Raw genomic sequence first — 19547 nt, forward strand, 5'->3', positions numbered from 1 at the left:
TGAACTTATGACCCCAAGATCAGGATTCATATGCTCCACTGACTAAGCCAGTCATGCGCCCAGGGAGGTGTGTACCTTTATTATCACCCTCTTTTTGTAGATGAGGAAACTGGAACCTAGAAAGATTGAAAGAATCCAAGCTCTTAAACACTAAATTTTGGTTTTCTAAAAACCGAAGTTATCCTAGCCTACCATCCCTCTTTCTCCAAATTGTTCGGAGACCATCACCACTGTCCTCCCCTTAGGGACCAGTCAGCCCCCAGTCCATCCCCATAGCCACTAGCTCACCCCATAGGACCATATTACCTTCCTCCTAACTGATCTGTCTCTGGCTAGTTCCCAATGAAACCATGATCCATGCAGCTCCTCTTTCTTGCTTTCTAAAATGTAAATTTTAAGATCTTAGTCTTCCCAATTTGATTCAATGCTTCCCTCTGCCCTCAGGATAAAATAAACATGTCTTAAGGGGGCTTTCCAGATCTGGGGCCTGCTTCCCCTTCCTCCCCATCCCCTATGGTACTGACCTCATCTCTAGCCACTTCCTACCTCCCACTCTCTGGTTTCCCAAGAGGCCCTCCACTTTCATGCGTCTTCCACATTTGGTTACCCTTTCTGAAATGTACTCTTTTATAGTTAGTTGCCTTCAAGACTTAGCCCAAGTCCCCCTCCAGAAAGCCTTTCCGGAAATCCACACCCTTCTAAATTGGGTAAGGTACTTTGTGGTCAGTGGGCTTCTTATTTCATAGCAACATCTTGCTGCTTGCATATTGGCCTTCTCTACTAACCCCAGGGCTGGGCCTTGTGGTTTGTGTTTTATCTCTTTGCTAACAGAGAGGTACACAATCAGCCTCAAATTAGAGTGTTGAGTAAATGACTGAATACTTACTCTGTTCTCCTAAGGCCTGGATGCTTGATTCCTAGCCCAAAGATTTCCAGGTCTCAAGTAGAGGGTTCCCATCAGGGTCTTCATTAGGGCCCAACCTTATCATGGCATCTGTCCACCCTCCCTCCCCAGGAGAACTGAAGTTTCAAGGTCAAGAGGAATCTTCTGCCAGTACAAGTAGAGAAGCTTAGAGAGGTGGTGCAGGGCAGGGGATTTGCATCCCCCTAAACCTAGTTTGGTAAGGCACAAGAAGCAAGCCAAGACATCTCTGGTTAGAAAGACTCTTGGAGGGGCACCTGGGTGACTCAGTTGGTTAAGCATCTGTCTTTGGCTCAAATCATGATCCCAGGGTACTGGGATCAGGCCTCACATTGCACTCCCTGCTCAGTAGGGAGCCTGCTTCTCCCTCTCCTACTCCCCCTGCTTATGCTCTCTCTCTGTCTCTGTCTAATAAATAAATAAGATCTTAAAAAAAAAAAAAAAAGAAGGACTCCTGGACCCAGCATGTGTGTGTTGCCTCAATTCTTTTTTCTGTTTATTTTAGTCCTATTCTCCGCCCTCCAACTCTGAGTCATTCTGACAACTTCCCTCCCTGCTTCTAGCCTCTTGACCACCTCTCTGTTCACTTGCTTCCTCTGCACCTTGGTCTAGCTGTTCCCTTGGTGGCTGAGGAACTCAGAACCCCATGTCTAACCTTCTAGTCATGACCAGGACCAGAACATCCCTCCTTCTATTGATGGGTAAGTCATGGGCCCCAGTGAAGGGACATGAGAAGATTGGAGTCCAGATAGACAGAGAGCTGAGGATGTACATGTTTTAGACCCAGACATTAGGAGAGGGACTTGGAATTACACAGGGTTTCGGTTCTGGAGTTTTTGGAGGGACAGGATATTGAAGAACTAATTTTAGGGGAGTTCAAGAGATGCTGGAAAAGGAGCCAGTTGTCTGAACAACCCAGAGATTTCCCAAGTGGGCAGAACAAGTCAAACTTGTGCTCTATCCACAATGTCACTTTGGCCCAAGTTTTCCTGGATTCTTCCTCCTAGAAGCCCCAGTGGTGGGGTGGCAAAGGATTGTCTTTAAAGCTGGTGTGTTGCTCTATGAAAATGGAGAATTGAAACTTGCCAACTGGCCAATGGGCGAAGAACTATTTCTAGACTGCCTGCAGGAGGGCAGAGGAAAGCCTGAGCTTGGGAGTTCAGAAGTCCAGGAGATGCTGGGACATTGGACCTAAGGGGGGAGCCAGTGCTAGGGGCTGGAGAGATGGAACAGGAGGAAGACCCTTCTCCACAGCTTCTTTTCTCACCCCCTTCCCCAGCCTTGGCTTCTTCTCTCTGCTTCAACTTGGACACGGAACAGCCAAAAAGCTTCCTTATGGAGAGTGCTGGATTTGGACACAGCGTGGTCCAGTATGACAACTCTTGGTGAGGACTGGGTGGTGACTGGCCTTTGGTTCTCATCAACTTCTCTTCATGCTCAGGGTCGTGTCCTTCCCCATGACCCTCTTCTCCTCTGTCTGGTGTGGCAATTCTCCTAGTATATGAAGAGTTAGACTGAAAGCAGGTGCTGTCTTGCCATCTCAATAATCACAACTAATATTTATTGAGCACTTACTAAGCGCCCAGCACTGTGTCAAGCACCCTTTATGTGGGCACTGATCTATTTTGTTTTATTTTAATTATTTTATTTTATCTTAAATTCCAGTAGAGTTAACATATAGTGTTATTTTAGTTTCAGGTGTATAATATAATGATTCAAAAATTCCATACATCTCCTAGTACTCATCATGACAAACGCACTCCTTAATCCCCATCACGTATTTTATCCATCCCCCTGTGCTCCTCTCCTCTAGTAACCATTGGTTGGTTCTCTATAATTAAGAGTCTCTTCTTGGTTTGTCTCTCTTTCCCTTTGTTTGTTAGCTTTGTTTCTTAAATTCCACTTATAAGTGAAGCCATATCGTATTCTCTTTCCCTGACTTATTTCACTCTGCATAATACTCTCTAGCTTCATCTATGTCATTACAAATGGCAAGATTTCATTCTTCTTTGTGGCTGAATAATATTTCTATCATCTCTATCTCTATTACATCTTCTTTATCCATTTATCAATTGGTGGACCCTTGGGCCACTTCCATATCTTGGCTATTGTAAATAATGCTGCTATAAACACCAGGGTGCATGTATCCCTTTGAATTAGTATTTTTGTATAACTTGGGTAAATACTCAGTAGCACAATTGTTGAATATATATAGTATATATATATATATATATATATATATATAGTATTTCTATTTTCACCTTTTTTAAAAAAGATCTTATTTATTTATTCATGAGAGATGCAGAGAGAGAGAGGCAGAGACCCAGGCAGAAAGAGAAGCAGGCTCTGTGCAGGGAGCCCAATTCAGGACTCAGTTCCAGGACTCCAGGATCACGTCCTGGGCCAAAGGCAGACGCTCAACCGCTGAGCCACTCAGGTGTCCCTATTTTCAACTTTTATTTTTATTTAAAGATTTTATTTATTTATTCGTGAGGGACAAACAGAGGGAGAGAGGCAGAGACACAGGCAGAGGGAGAAGCAGTCTCCATGCAGGGAGCCCGACGCGGGACTCTATCCGAGGACCCCAGGATCACCTCCCAGGCCGAAGGCGGCGCTAAATCACTGAGCCACCGGGGCTGCCCTATTTTCAACTTTTAGAGGAAGCTCCATACTGTTTTCCATAGGCCCCACCAGTTGCATTCTCACCAACAGTGCACAAGGATTCCTTTTTTCTACATCCTCATCAACAGCTGTTGTTTCTTGTGCTGATTTTAGCCATTCTAGGATAGGTGTGAGGTGATATCTCATTATAGTTTTGATTTGTATTTCTAGGTGAGCAGATTTATTCTTCACAATAACCTTATAGGGGTAGGTAGGCATCAACCATTCAACATATATTTATTGAGCACCTACTACTAAATGTCTCAGGAGCCAGGCATACACTAGAGAACAAAACAGACAAAAACTCCTCTCATGTGGAACTTAAATTATTGTTAATCTCCACTTTGCAGATGGGAAAACTGAGGCTTAGAGAGGTGGAACAAACTTGCTGAGCAGCAGTCTGGCTCCACTGTCTACATTCTTAATTGCAGTGTTCTTTGTTTCCCTCAGGGTGGTAGTTGGAGCCCCCCAGGAGATAAAGGCTGCCAACCAAACAGGTGGCCTCTACCAGTGTGACTACAGCACCGGCAAGTGTGAGCCCATCCAACTGCAGGGTGAGTCACTGCTCCTCCTTGGGATCCATGTCCAGACCCCATGCTTTGGGGACCTGCAGGGAGCACAGAAGACCCACTTCCCAGCTCTAGCTTTGTCTGAGACTCGTAACCTTAGACAAGCTTCCTGACTGCCTCATGGCCTCCCTACCCATCATACTCCTGTACCCCCAGGGCTCCAGCAAGACCTGAAAGCCCCCTTCACCTGTCAGATCTCCTTGTCCTGCAGGGTTGAGGTGACCCCTGCCCAGATATTACAAAGCATCCTCTGTCTTGAGGGTGACCATGCACATATCTGTCCCCTCAGTCCCCTTGGAAGCTGTGAACATGTCCCTGGGCCTGTCTCTGGCAGCCTCCACTAAACCCTCTCAGCTGCTGGTGAGTTGTCGGGGGTTGTGGAGCTGTCTTGAGGGAAGGAATGGGGACCTGGGTCTAGTGGGGCTAGGGGTCTTGGGGAGGGTGAAGGTGTTGGGATAGGAGGATGGGATGGAAGCAGGAGCAGCCCCTCCCATCAGGTGCCTCTGTCCCTAGGCCTGTGGCCCCACAGTGCACCATACATGCAACGAGAACATATACTTGACTGGGTTCTGCTTCCTGCTGGGCTCCCCTTCCTGGCAAGCCCAGAGGCTCCCAGCTGCCCTGCAGGGTAAGTGTTGGTGGCTACTGGCTCCTTTGAGGAGCATACACACTTGTGACTGGAGTACAGTGGGCCAGAAACACTCTTTCTAGAATGGATAAAAAAAGAGCGATCTGGAGAAAAATATTTACTGGTTGGGATAGTGGTTCCAAATATGCGCTGGGGAGTCACTTACTGATTTCACAACTTGCCCTGTTGCCGTCCCACTTTCCTATGACTTTACCCTCTCAGAGCCTCAGTTTCCTCATCTGTCAGATGAGAACAATGACACACTCAGCCTTGAGAATGACAGATGATTATCCACGGCCACGGTTTAGCACAGTGCCTGGCATGTGGTGAGGGCACAATTAATGCTAGCTTTTATTTTTAGGGAGAAGGGGATTTATTTTCACCCAATACACCTTGGGGTATAACCAATTAGTTTGTGCAGCAGACTGGGAAAGGATGATGAGGGTGCAGTCTGAGCAAGTGTATGTGTGTGTGTATGTATATGGATGTATATATGTGTGCCTAAGCATATATGTGTGCATGCATGTGTGTCTGCATGTATACTTGCATGCAAGTATATGTATGCACGAGTATGCTTCTGTATATGTGTATGCATATGTGAACACGTGTGTACAAATATACATGTGCACACATATGTATATGTGCATGCATGTACATATGTATATATGTGCACGTGTGTGCACATGTGCATGTGTGTGTGCGCACGCGCGCAGATTGAGGCATAGGGCCTGACTTCCCTACTGTTGATGGAATGAGAGATAAGGAGGTAGAAGAGTGAGCTTTTCTGACCCAGCCTGGCAGACCTAAGCCCCTCCCCGATTTCACATTTACATTCAGGCCCCGGGGGAGGCTGACATCTAGCCACTGAATTGAGTGCTCTTCTAGCACCTCCCAGACTCTAGACTACACCCATAGGAACCTGGGCTCCCTTCAGAACACCTGGTGGGAACCTCTGAATAGAAAAGGAAGCTGGGAGCTCTCCTCTCAAACTGGGAGAACTTCCTTTTTTTTGGACCAATTCTGAATTTACTTAGGAGGGGCCTTGGGGCCCATATTTATGCTGAGTATGGAATAGGGCCAGTGTGTGGCTGTTGCCAGGGATGACATTAAAAATATTTAATGAAAGTACAGTTTGGCACCGACTAATGAGGACAGACTCTGACCAGGAACCATCTCCTTTCATTGCCGGATCATGCCGTGTGGGGGAAGAGGTAGAGTGGGGTTCGGGAGAAGGACGCAGACAGCCACAGGTAGAAGAAGGAGGGGCTGGCTCCCAGCTTCTTACTCTCTGGATTGGAAGAACTGTCACTTTTTTATAAACCAGGCTGGGTACACAGGTGTGAGCAGCTGGATCACAGAGAGAGCCTTTTTAAGGACTTTAGGAGGCCAAAGGGCCCTGTTCGAGGCAGGGACTGGGGAAGCCCCTGGGTCAGGGGGCAGTGAGTTCTCATGGCCAAGGGGCTGAGGGCCTGGGCTCTGGGAGTGTTCCTTGGAGGACTAGGCCCACCTTCTTTCCCAGAGTGTCCGAAGCAAGAGCAGGATATCGTGTTCCTGATCGACGGCTCGGGCAGCATCTCCCCCCGTGATTTTATCAAGATGTTGAATTTCGTGAAGGCTGTGATGAGCCAGTTCCAGAGACCTAGCACCCAGGTGTCCCTTGGGGGAGGGATGGCAAATGTGCAGGGCCCCCTGTAGGAGGTTTGGGGGTGGAATGCCTGGGGTTCTGGTCAAGTGGCCTTGGCTCCGAGCCCCCTGCAATTTTCCCAGTTCTCCCTGATGCAGTTTTCCAACAATTTCCTGGTGCACTTCACTTTCGAAGTCTTCACATACAGCTCAAACCCGCTAGCCCTGTTGGATTCTGTATCCCAGCTAGGAGGGCTCACTCACACAGCCACAGCCATCAGAATAGTCACGTGAGTCCTGACTTCTCCATGGTCCTTCCCTAGAGCATCTGGGTGTTCCTTTAGACCTCATCTTTCTCCATGAGAGAGAGAAAGGTTGGGACTGAAATTCAGCCCGTGGTCTCCTCATCCAGTTAGGAGCCTATGGGTGGGACCAAGGCCTCCGAGAGAAAGGGGCATCTCCTTGTTCTCAAAAGGCATCAGAGGCTAGCAGCAGGTCTGTTCACAGGTCTCTGGATCCTCTTCTTCTTTGACAGAAACGAACTGTTCAGTGCCTCAAAAGGGGCCCGAAAAGATGCCTCCAAGATCCTCATTGTCATTACCGATGGGCAGAAAAAAGGAGATAGCCTGGGTTATGAAGATGTCATCCCTATGGCTGAGGCTGCGGGTATCATCCGCTATGCAGTTGGGGTAGGATGTGGACATGCTCTGCCGCCCCTTCCTCCCCTTGCTTCCTCTTAAGGCAACTTCCCTTTCTAGGACACCCCCCGCCACACACACACTCTCTCAGCATCGACTACCTTCAGGGTGAAAGCTGTGTTCCAGCCCGGGGACCCTGATCCTTTTCTCTAAACTCCTTGATGCTGTCTGAGCCTCATTTTTCTCATCTGTATACTGAGTGTAATAATATTGACCTTGTGGGGTTACTGGTGGATATTGGCACCCAGCATGTGGTAAGCATATTAGATTTATGATTGTTTTCACTGAGTTGGCCTTTGTTGGAGACAGGTAGGAACAGCTTTTCAAAAGATGCAGTCCTGGAAAGAATTAAATGACATTGCATCGAAGCCTTCCCATGAGTACATTTTTAAAGTGGAGAATTTTGATGCTTTGAGAGACATTCAAAACCAACTGAAAGAGAAGATCTTTGCCATTGAGGGTAAGTCACAGATAAAGGTACTCCTTTCAGAAACCCTCACCTGTAAATACTTTCGCTTCTTGAACCTGGACCCCCATGTCATAGGCACAAACCCTTCCCTTTGGGTATTAATCTCCAACATTAGATCCTCTAATGTCCTTTTCAGTCTTGGCAAAGCCTATCTTTCCCTCTGGAACCCAGGTATATAATACCTTCCCTCAGGTACGCAGACCATAAGCAGTAGTTCCTTTGAAATGGAGATGTCCCAGGAGGGCTTCAGCGCTGTGTTCACACCTGTGAGTGGGGCCTCTTTCAGGCCTTTGATGTAGGAGGAGGGAGAGTGGGAGGAAGTGAATGGAAAAAGAATTCCAAATAATGAGCAGAGTCTGTGGCAGGCCTTGCTTTGGAATAGGCATTGGCTTCTTTTGGCTCAGAACTGCTCAGCCCTGGAATCCTTTCCTCCCAGGATGGACCAGTTCTGGGGGCTGTGGGGAGCTTCAGCTGGTCTGGAGGTGCCTTCCTGTACCCCCCAAAGATGAGCCCCACTTTCATCAACATGTCTCAAGAGAATGTGGACATGAGGGACTCTTACCTGGGTGAGAACAGGCCATGGTTGGGGGCACAGGTGGGAGATGAGCTGCCTGGGGGGCAGGAGCTCACGGGGTGGGCAGGAAGCCTTTGTGCTGAGGCCTGCTCTCCTCAGGTTACTCCGCTGAGCTGGCCTTTTGGAAGGGAGTACAGAGCCTGATCCTGGGGGCCCCCCGCCATCAGCACACCGGGAAGGTCGTTATCTTCACTCAGGCATCCGAGCAATGGAGGCCGAAGGCTGAAGTCTCAGGGACCCAGGTTGGGTGTCGAGGAAACCAGAGCAGAACATGAGGGTGGCAGCGTCTCTAAGGGCCCAGAGGGAGGAGATGAAGGGCCTTGGGGGCCCATCGAGGAAGGCCCTGGTGGCTGGGGGGAAGTGGGACCTGTCCCAGAGGGTGTACCTGTGGCAGGAGCAGGCAAGGTGACTTCAGGCTCTGCCCTGCAGATTGGCTCCTACTTTGGGGCCTCCCTCTGCACAGTGGATGTGGATAGAGATGGCAACACTGACCTCGTCCTCATCGGGGCTCCCCATTACTACAAGCCGACCCAGGGGGGCCAGGTGTCTGTGTGCCCCTTGCCCCAGGGGGTGAGTGTCTGATGAGTCTGGGCTGAGTGGGGCCTTGGGTGTGGGGTAGAGGGATGACCTCGGTTGGGACCTGACACTGGTTTTGTTCTGCAGAGGGCGAAGTGGCAGTGTGAGGTCATTCTCCGTGGGGAGCAGGGCCACCCCTGGGGCCGTTTTGGGGCGGCCCTGACAGTGCTGGGGGATGTGAATGGGGACAAGCTGACAGATGTGGCCATCGGAGCGCCAGGAGAGCAGGAGAACCGAGGTGCTGTCTACCTATTTCATGGAACCTCAGGACCGAGCATCAGCTCCTCCCACAGTCAGGTGAGGCCCAGTCACAGGTCCTGTTGTTACAACAACCTCTTCCTTGCTTCTCCCTGTGTTCTATGCTGCCACCTAGAAAATTCTCTTTTATCTCATCTGACTTCCTTTGCCCAATACTGACACCTTGGAGGCAGCAAGCAAACTCTGTGGAATTTTAGAAATGAACACATTGGTATGTTCTCTGCTCTTATGAGGACTTGATTTTTGAGTGAGATCTCAGGTCTTTTAACCTCCCAGTGGCTTTACAAGGTACATAGGCCCAGGCATTAGCATGCCTACTTTAGAAATGAAATCTGCAGCAAGGAGAAGAAGATCAGTGATTTGACTTGTCCAAGGCTTTATAGTGGATCATGAATGGTGATGAGGTAGGTTCCAATCTCCTGACTTCTAACCCAGTGCTTGGTCTCTTGTTCGCTCCCTGTTGCCAGTCTAGGTCTGGCTGCCTCAGTCTCCCTGTCTACTCTCCTTTTCTCTTCCCTAAATGCTATATGACTATTCCCTTATACCATCAGCAATCCTGCCAAATGTCTGTCTAGTTGGGGAAGGTTCCCTGGAAAGGGAGACTTTCTTTTCTTCCCTTGGTAAAAGTTAAAGAAAGCCCCAATTAAAAAGTAAGCAAAGAATCTGAATAGACATTTCTCTAAAGATGATATACAAAGGACCAATATGTGTGTGAAAAGATGTTAACTATCATTAGTCATCAGTCATCAGCAAATCAAAACCACGAGACACCACTTCATACCCACTGGGATGGCTAGAATGAAAAAGACAGATAATAACAAGTGTTGGTGAGGATGTAGAAAATTTGGTACCCTCAGACTGTGATGGTGGGAATATAAAATACTGCGGCTACTTTGGAATACATCTGGCAGTTCCTCAAAAGGCTATATGCAGAGTTATTGTGTGATCCAAGAGAATTGAAAACCTATGTCCATATAAAACATTATACATGAATGTTAATAGTAGCATTATTGATAATACCCCAAAGGTGGAAAGAATCCAAATGTCCATTAACTGATGAACAGATAAATTCTATCGTAAATAAATTCCCATACAATGGAATATTATTTGGCCATGAAAGGAATGAAGTACTAATATTTGCTATAACATGAATGAGCCTTGAAGACAAGACGTTATTCTAAGTAGAAGAAGCCAGAAACAAAAGGGCACATATGTGATCCTATGTATATGAATGTAAATAGGTAAATCCACACAGACAGAAAGTAGATAAGGGGTTGTTAGGTTGTGATGGTACAGGAAAATGAGGGACATGGGGGTGAGTGATGAGAGGTATGGGTTTTTTTGGGGGGTGATGAAAATGTTCTAAAATGGATTTGGTGATGGTGGCATAACTCTGAGAACATCCTAAAACTGTTGAGTTATATTCTTTATTTCTCTTTTCTTTCTCTCCCTCTTTCTTTCTTCCTTCCTTCCTTTCTTTCTTTCTTTCTTTCTTTCTTTCTTTCTTTCTTTCTTTCTTTCTTTCTTTCTTTCTTTCTTTTTTTCTTCTTTCTTTCTTTCTTTCTTTCTGATTTTATTCATTCATTGATAAGACAGGGTGAGAGAGAAAGAGGCAGAGACATAGGCAGAGGGAGAAGCAGGTTCCCTGTGGGGGAGTCCCTGATGTGGGACTCCATTCCAGGACCCTGGTACCATGACCTGAGCCAAAGGCAGACGCTCAATCACCGAGTCACCCAGTCATTCCTGAGGTGTACACTTTAAAAGAATAAATTGTATGGTATGTGAACTGTATCTCAAAAATTTGTTAGAAAAAAAAGTCAGGGGATTCCTGGGTGGCTCAGCAGTTTAACGCCTGCCTTTGGCCCAGGGCGCGATCCTGGAGACCTGGGATCGAGTCCCGCGTCGGGCTCCCGGCATGGAGCCTGCTTCTCTTTCTGCCTGTGTCTCTGCCTCTCTCTCTCTATGTCTATCATAAATAAATAAATAAATCTTAAAAAAAAAGAAAAAAGAAAAAAAATCAAAGGAGATCCCTACAGTACTGTTACTTCCCAGCTACATGATCTTCGTCATTACGCAGCATTCTGTGCTCAGTTTCCTTATCTGTAAAATGGTAATAGTAAGAGAACCAACCTCACTGGGCTGCTGCTGTGATGATTAAGTGAGTTAGTACATATAGAGTATATACCTAGTATAAATATACATCTGTGCCTGGCGTATAATAGGTGGTACACTATTATAATCAGCTATTGTTAGTATAGTTTGACAATTGAAGAAGTTCTAAAGAACTTGGAAGCTTAAGGAGAAAATTAAAGGCTTTGTTGACAATAATACCTGATGTCAAGAAACTGCATTCATTCTACACCAACTGATTTAACTTCCTCTTGCATATCTATGAACACCCTCAACTGAAAATACCACTTGAGTTATAACAGAAAGGGTTGACTCCAAGAGGAGGCCTTTCCAGATTTGCTGGTCCACCATGATTTTCTTCCTTTCTGCCATGATATATCCCATCACATTACTTGACTGGGAAGGACTTGCCTTTTCCCCACTGGGCCTACATACCAACCTGAGGATATGGTGGTAAGATCAGCTTTCCTGAGCATGAGGCCACTTGACCAGGTTTGGACTATCTCTACCTACCTCTTCCTTTCTAGACATCCTTAGTAGTTGGCAAATTTCTCTTTTATTTTATTGTTACTATGCTTAATGTCTGCCAGTCTCAGCAGCACCCAGGGATTTTAAAGGGCACATTCTCCAAGCAATTGGTCATTTTAAGAGCAATTGAAATAAAAGAGAAGGAGCTCACAGAGGAGGCAAGTTTCCAGAGCATAGAATTTTCTTACGGGTACAGCCATGCCTCATCCCAACTTTTTCCCTCCTTGTCCTCTAAAGAGATAGGATGGCCCTGAGGAGCAAAAGGGGTCTTGGGCATGGGGTCAGAGGATCTCATTTTAGGTCTGGAGTTGGCCTCTTAAAGGCGGTGTAGCCTTGAACACTGTCTGCAAAGTGGGAAGTGGGGCTGGATGAACTCTGAGTTCTCTTCTAGCCGTAATACTCATCATAATCAGTGACTAGTGACTTTTGCTGTTCACAGAACTATATGCATTAATTCATTTGCTACTCACAGCTAAACTCTAAGGCATTATCCCCATGTGAAGGATGAGGAAACTGATGCACAGTAAGATCGCATCCTGTCCCAAGGCCTCATAGTTCATGAGAGGAATCAGAACTGGACCTGAGTCTAAGTAGATGAATGAATGAATGAATGAATGAGACATAGGTCACCAGGCCAATCTTTCAATCACAACTTCTTTATTGATGTCTTAGGGATCTTTCCTTTTCTCTGGTCATCTTTCCCTACCCCACTCCTCTTTATAGGTACTGCTGGTGACATCTTTTCACTGCTCACCTCTTCTTTCTGTCTCCCTCATTCCTACCTTCCTGTTCCTTTTTTTTTTTTTTTTAAGATTTTATTTATTTATTCGTAGACTCAGAAAGAGAGGCAGAGACACAGGCAGAGGGAGAGGGAGAAGCAGGCTCCATGCAGGGAGCCCGACACGGAACTCGACCCCGGGTCTCCAGGATCACACCCCAGGCTGCAGGCGGCACCAAACCACTGCGCCACCGGGGCTGCCCCTTCCTGTTCCTTTTGTTGCTGATTTCCAACTTGTTTCCATCAACCTGACTTGCCTTTTCCTCTCTGTTCAGAGGATCTCAGGCTCCCAGCTCTCCCCCAGCCTCCAGTATTTTGGGCAGTCACTGAGTGGGGGTCAGGACCTTACCATGGATGGACTGGTGGACCTGGCTGTGGGCGCCCGGAGACAAGTGCTGCTGCTCAGGTGAGAAAAGTCCTCCTCAGACATTTCCAGATCATTCTAAGTCTGCCCAGGATTCCAGCCTCTTCATTCCTATCTCAGTTTGTCTTCCTGGGACCAAGGGCCTGCCCTCAGCTCAGTGTTCTGCCCATAGGACCAGACCTGTGCTCAGGGTGTGGATGAGCATACAATTCAAACCTACAGAGATAGCCAGGTCTATATCTGAGTGTCGGGAAAAGACTTCCTCTGTCAAGGCACTGGGTGATGCCAATGTCTGCCTTCATATTTATGAAAGTCCCAAGAATCGGCTGGGTGAGTCCTCTTCTTTTTGACCCAAGAAATCCTGACCTGTAGAGTCCCTCAGCTCAGGACACCTGTCTCTTGCCTTGACCCTTGTTCACCTGGGGAGTTTCTGGCTCTCTCAGCCCTCCTCATCCCCTCCTTTCCCCTACAGGTGACCTCCAAAGCTCTGTGACCTTTGACCTGACTCTTGACCCGGGCCGCCAGAGTCCCCGTGCCATCTTTGAGGAGACAAAGACCCGGAATCTGACTCGTGTGCAAGTCCTTGGCCTGAGACAGTACTGTGAGACTGTGAAGTTGCTCCTCCTGGTAAGGGGACCTCAGAATCTTGGGTATGGCAGAGATTCTGAGGCTGGCAGTGGCCTGGGCAGGGAAGGAACAGGGTGTGTTCTGACTCTCACTGTGGCTTAGCCCCAGCACAGGACCTGGGATGCAGGAAGTACATAACATTTGTTAGCTGATGAGTAAGTGAGTGGGCAAATGAATAAATGGATGGGCCCTCTACAACTGCTGAGGCTACACAGCTGGATTTTAGGAGAGTATTACTACTTCAGAAAACTATGGAATGATGTGCTGTGATTCTTTTAGGAGTTGCTTCTCTGAGACAGGCTCTGTCCTAGGCCCTGGGGATATGGCATGGGACAAAACAGTCATGCCAACAGGAAACTCTGAGAGAAGGCCAAAAACAATCAAGTTCTTAGATAATAGATGTCAGGTAATGATGAATGCTATGAAAAAAGATAGGGAGGAGAACAGAGAAAATGTTAGGAGACCTCTTGGATCAGGTCAACTTTGGGAAGATCCTGAATAGAACGAGTGAACCATGGGGGATGCTGTGGGGAAGGAGTTTAAGGCAGAAAGCAGGCAAAACAGAGGTTCTACACAGTAGAATTGCAGCAGTTGAGCACAGCTGGGTATCATTATTAACCCATTTTACAGATGAGGGAACAGGACACAGCTAGTGACTATAAAGATGCATTCCTTAGCCACTGCTGTCTTCAATGTCCATCCTCTAGGCCTGTGTGGAGGACACGGTCACCCCCATCACCTTGCGTCTCAACTTCTCCCTGGTGGGCAAGCCTATCCCTTCCTTTGGAAGCCTTCGGCCTATGTTGGCTGTGGATGCTCAGAGATACTTCACAGCCTCTGTAAGTCCTGGTATTGGAATCTTCCAGAAGGGAGTGGAGGATGTGGTCTCCAGATCTTGGGGAAAACCCTGCTTTGCCTTCCCTCTCAGCTCCCCTTTGAGAAGAATTGTGGAACTGACCATGTCTGCCAGGATGACCTTGGCATTTCCTTTAACTTCTCAGGGTGAGATACCATTCCCTTAGACCTGCCTGGGTTCCCCAGCTCCTCTTCTGGAACCTGGAACTCTTGTTCTGGCTCTCCTTAACATTTCTAGCCTGTGCTCAGAAACCCTATCCCCCATTTCTCTCCTACCTCTCCACTTTGTTTTATCCCCAGACTATTTCTAGCCCCAGTCCCAGAATCATCTCCTGTCCTCTCCCCTAACACCTAGATTGCAGACCCTGGTGGTGGGGAGTACCCTGGAGCTGAACATGAATGTGATGGTGTGGAATGATGGTGAGGACTCCTATGGAACCACAGTCACCTTCTTCTACCCACCAGGGCTGTCTTATCGACGTGTGGTAGAGAGCAAGGTATTTCTTTCTGGGGAAGAAAGTAGCTGATGGCTGGAGATCAGTCGAAACTCCTGTGCTGGGTTCAAAGCTCAGGCAGGTGCTGCCATTGCTTAGCAGCTTCTTGTAAGCCAGGAGGTCTGAGCTGATCATAGTTGGATGGATATGGTTGTGTTTCTGGGGCTTTCCTTGGCTCATATTGTGTTCAACTCTGGGTATTGCATTTTGGAGACACTGACTACCAGGAATGAGTTCCCATGAGGCTGCTAATGTGAAGAGAGAAGGGACTCTGCCTTAAATTTCTTTGTATCCCACATCATATCAATAATCCTCTTTTAAAGAAAGCATATCTTGACCTTCCAATATTTTAAACATTGTTCTGTAGAAGAAAGAGTTGAATTTATTGGTTAGATCGGGGCTTTGCATACTTTGGTAAGCAATCCCAAGTCTATATGCCTGATGCACAGCAAACCCAATCACTGAAGCATTGAATATGGAGCAAGGAAAGGGTTTATTGAAGAGACAGCCAAAACAGGAGACAGGAAAGCCAGCCTAAAATCTACCCCCTCTATGCTAAGCGAAATAAGTCAGTTAAAGAAAGACAAATACTGTTTGATTTCACTCATACATGGAATTTAAGAAACAAAACTGATGAACATAGGGGAAGGAAAGGAAAAATAAGGTAAGATGAAAACAGAGAGGGAGGCAAAACATAAGAGACTCTTAACTATAGGAAACAAACTGAGGGTTGCTGGTGGGGGATGGGTTAACTGGGTGATGGACATTAAGGAAGACATCTGATGTGGTTTATGTATACAATGGAATATTACTCAGCTATTAGAAATGACAAATACCCACCATTTGCTTCAACGTGGATGGAACTGGAGGGTATTATGCTGAGTGAAGTAAGTCAGTCGGAGAAGGACAAACATTATATGTTCTCATTCATTTGGGGAATATAAATAATAGTGAAAGGGAATATAAGGGAAGGGAGAAGAAATGTGCGGGAAATATCAGAAAGGGAGACAGAACGTAAAGACTGCTAACTCTGGGAAACGAACTAGGGGTGGTAGAAGGGGAGAAGGGCGGGGGGTGGGAGTGAATGGGTGACGGGCACTGGGGGTTATTCTGTATGTTAGTAAATTGAACACCAATAAAAAATAAATTAAAAAAAAAAAAGGAAGACATCTGATGGAAGGAGCGCTGGGTGTTATATGCAACTGATGAATCACTAAATTCTACCCCTGAAACTAATAATATATTATATGTTAACTGAGTTGAATTTAAGTTAAAAAAAACCCCACACATACACACAAATCTAATTTGTCTGATATAAGTATGGCTACTCCAGCTTTCTTTGATGTTCCTTAGCATGATAGATGGCTCTCCCAGCCCTCACTTTATTCTTCTTTTTTTAAAAAAAGATTTTATTTATTTATTTGAGAGAGCAGGAGAAGGAAAGAGCACAAGTAAGAGGACTGAAAGAGGGAGAGGGAAATGCAGGCTCCCCGCTGAGCAGGGAGCCCAGTGTGGGGCTTGATCCCAAGACCCTGGGATCATGACTTGAGCCAAAGGCAGACAATTAACCAACTAAGCCACCTAGGCGCCCCTCCATCCCTTAACTTTCAATCTTCAGGTGTCTTTAGGTCTGAAATGAGTCTCTCATAGGTAGCATGTAGAGGGATCTTGTTTTTTTCTCCATTCTGATACACTATGTCTTTTGATTGGAATATTTAGTCTATTTATATTCAGAGTGATTATTGAAATAGACGAATTTAGTTCCAGTGTGTTACCCGTGGAATGGATGCTTCTGGTGATGTTCTCTGGTCCTTTCTAGTCTATGTTGCTTTTGGTCTTTTTTTCTCCACAAAATGGGTCCCCCCCTTAATATTTCTTGCAGAGCTTGTTAGTGGTCACAAACTTCTTTAGTTTTTGTCTGGGAAACTCTTTATTTCTCCTTCTATTCTGAATGACAGTCTTGCTGGATAAAGTATTCCTGCTGTAGATTTTTCCCATTCGACACATTGAATATATCCTGCCACTCTCTTCTGGCATGCCAACTTTCTATGGGCAGCTCTGTTGCCAACTTGACCTGTCTTCCCCTTGTAGGTTAAAGACTCCCCACCCCCCTTGCTGCTTTCCAGATTCTTTCCTTGTCTGTGTCTTGTGAAATTGACTATGATATGCCTTGGCAATGATTGACTTCTGTTGAATTTAATGGGAATTCTCTGTACTTCTTGTATTTTGATGTCTGTCCTTCCCCAGATAAGGGAGGTTTTCAGCTTACAATTTGAATAAACCTTCTGCCTCTTTTTCTCTCTCTTTATCTTCTGGAACTCCTATGATAGGAATATTATTACATTTTAATAGGTTGCTGAGTTCTCTAAGTCTGCCTTTGTGATCCACTACCTTTCTTTCCCTCTTTTTTTCAGCTTCATTATTTTTCATAATTTTATCTTCTATATCACTGATTCATTCCTCTGCTTCATCCATCCTAGTTTCTATGGCATCCATTTGAGTTTGTATCTCAGTTACAGCATTTTTTATTTCAGCCTGATTAAATTTAATTCTTTTATCTGTGCAGTAAGGGATTTTCTAGTGTCTCCTATGCTTTTTTTTTTTCAAGCCCAGTTAGTATTCTTATAATTGTTATTTTAAATTTTAGTTCAGACATCTTGTATCTGTATTGATTGAATCCCTTGCTGTCAGTTCTACTTCCTGTTCTTTCTTTTTGGGGTAAATTTCTCTGTCTTTTCATTTTTTTCAGAAAAGAAAAGGAAAGAATAGAAAAGAAAAAAACCAAAAAACAAAACCAGATTCTGGGTGTGTTTTGGTCTGCTTTTTAAAAGAAGCTAGATCCAGGGCAACCTCGGTGGCGCAGCGGGGCAGCCCCGGTGGCGCAATGGTTTAGCACTGCCAGTGGCCCAGGATGTGATCGAGTCCCACTCGATCCAGGATCGAGTCCCACGTCGGGCTCCCTGCATGGAGCCCGCTTCTCCCTCTGCCTGTGACTGCCTCTCTCTCTGTGTCTCTATGAATAAATAAATAAAAATCTTTAAAAAAAATAAAAGAAGCTAGATCCGAAAGAAAGGAAGAAAGAAAAAAATAAAATAAATTTAAAAAATTAAAGTGAAAATAATAATAGATAATAAAAAGGATTGAAAAAATAATAAAAAAATAAAAAGGAAGCTAGTTCCTGTTTCACCTAGACCTGAAGTTTTTCAGCCCTTTATGATCAGTAAACTTTGTGTGAGTGAGTTGTTTGTGCTTGTTTTCTGGGGGGAGAGGCCGGTTGTGCTGATTCTCAAGTGGTCTTGCCCTAGTGGAAATGGGCTTCCGCCTCCCAGTGTGGGGCTTGCTGTAAGGGGCTCCAGATACCACTAGGTGGCACTGTTTTTGCTCCCTGAAGGCTTTCAGGGCTGATGGGGGTGGGGGTTGCGGGTGGGGGTTGCGGGTGGGGGTTGCGGGTGGGGGTTGCGGGTGGGGGTGAAAATGGCTACGCCTTGCTTTCTAGCTCTAGTGCTGAGAATTTACGTTTCCCTCATCAGGAGTCCCTCACAGAAGAGCTGTCAGTCATTCCTCTGTGTCCCTGGCTTCCTTCAGATTCCTGCCTTCACCCTGCTTATGTCTAAGCTGTTTTATCTCAGGCATGTGACTGGGTTTCAGAACTCCAAATTTTAGGAATGCTTGCTGCATGGACCAGCATTAATCCTGTGGGGTCAGGTCTCACCAGGCTTTTGCCCTTTGCGGGGCCCTGTCAGGAAAGTGCACAATTTCCCTGTGGTTCAGAGTTTATGTCAAGGCAGAACAAGAGAGCCAGTGCCCAGGCTCCCTGTCCTTAGTTGGAGTCTCCGCTTCTATGCCTGGGAACAGAGCAGCACATCCACGCCACCCATTCTTCTTGTAACCCAGGGGATCCTCAGACTTTGCTGTCCACTCCTGGCTCTCTGTCCTGCTTCCTCACCTGAGCATCTTTAAGTCAGGCAAAATCGTGGTGGTGGCGGACTTCTAAAATTTCAGATTTTGTGCTCTGTTGCTTATAATTCTTTGTGGTATTCATAAGAAGGGCTCTCTCTCCTCCCCCCAGTTATCTCCCCCAAATCAACTCTCTGAACCTCCTACTTCCAGAAGGTGGTGGCTTTTCTACTTGCAGACTTACAGTTTTGTTTTCTCAGACCTTAGATTGATTTCTTGGGTGTTCAGAATGATTTGATAACTATCTAGTTGTGTTTGAAAGATGAGACAAGCTTACAATGTCCTTACTTCTCGGCTGTCTTAACTCAGCCTCTCCCCCATATTGATCATTTAAAAATTTTCTGGTGCTTCCAGATCAGTTTCAGTGTATTTCTGATGTGTCTAAAAAATTCAAGAAATTCTGAAGTCTTCTCATTCAGTTTTTGCTTAACTTCTTGACTTTTATTTAATCTTCTTTGCTTTGGGACCCCTTTTCTTAGTTCAACTAAAATATAATCCTGATAGTATTCAAGCTAATCTTAGTCTCCAGTGTTGACATTCTGGTTGGGATCCATAGTAGCAATGGCCATCATATCAACAGCTCTTAAGGAACTATTGGGTGTTTCAGGATGCAGTGGATTAGCTTCTCTAGCCTTTTCTGGCATCATGCAATATTCTTTGGAAGTGAGAAGAGTCTTTAAGAGATTTTGTGCATGTGTCCAAGTGGGGTTGTGGGAGGCAAGAGTAGAGAACAAATTTTCCATTCTCTTGGGATCATCTCTATAAGTAAGCATATTGTTTTTCCAAGTAAACAAATTTGAAGTAAAAAATAGAGAGTGGACTCAAATCATTCCTGC

The 19547-nt window shown here is 46.0% G+C and overlaps 1 protein-coding gene across 1 annotated transcript in view; it reads left to right on the top strand.

Moving 5' to 3' along the window:
• Positions 1-1465: 1465 nt before the first annotated feature.
• The window catches only part of ITGAX (integrin subunit alpha X), a 28292-nt gene continuing 10210 nt past the window's right edge, over positions 1466-19547 (top strand). Inside the window, exons 1-20 of the mRNA XM_072836602.1 lie at positions 1466-1623; positions 2202-2307; positions 4034-4137; positions 4442-4512; positions 4666-4780; positions 6300-6430; positions 6548-6693; positions 6939-7092; positions 7411-7561; positions 7763-7836; positions 8007-8136; positions 8244-8386; positions 8574-8714; positions 8808-9017; positions 12690-12820; positions 12951-13108; positions 13251-13405; positions 14113-14244; positions 14334-14407; positions 14616-14757. Of these exons, the coding sequence (XP_072692703.1) occupies positions 1569-1623; positions 2202-2307; positions 4034-4137; positions 4442-4512; positions 4666-4780; positions 6300-6430; positions 6548-6693; positions 6939-7092; positions 7411-7561; positions 7763-7836; positions 8007-8136; positions 8244-8386; positions 8574-8714; positions 8808-9017; positions 12690-12820; positions 12951-13108; positions 13251-13405; positions 14113-14244; positions 14334-14407; positions 14616-14757 (2523 nt within the window). The 5' untranslated portion in view covers positions 1466-1568. The remainder of the gene's footprint in view (positions 1624-2201; positions 2308-4033; positions 4138-4441; positions 4513-4665; positions 4781-6299; positions 6431-6547; positions 6694-6938; positions 7093-7410; positions 7562-7762; positions 7837-8006; positions 8137-8243; positions 8387-8573; positions 8715-8807; positions 9018-12689; positions 12821-12950; positions 13109-13250; positions 13406-14112; positions 14245-14333; positions 14408-14615; positions 14758-19547) is intronic.

Source organism: Canis lupus, chromosome 8, assembly GCF_048164855.1.
Source record: "Canis lupus baileyi chromosome 8, mCanLup2.hap1, whole genome shotgun sequence".
NCBI classification, from domain to species: domain Eukaryota; kingdom Metazoa; phylum Chordata; class Mammalia; order Carnivora; family Canidae; genus Canis; species Canis lupus.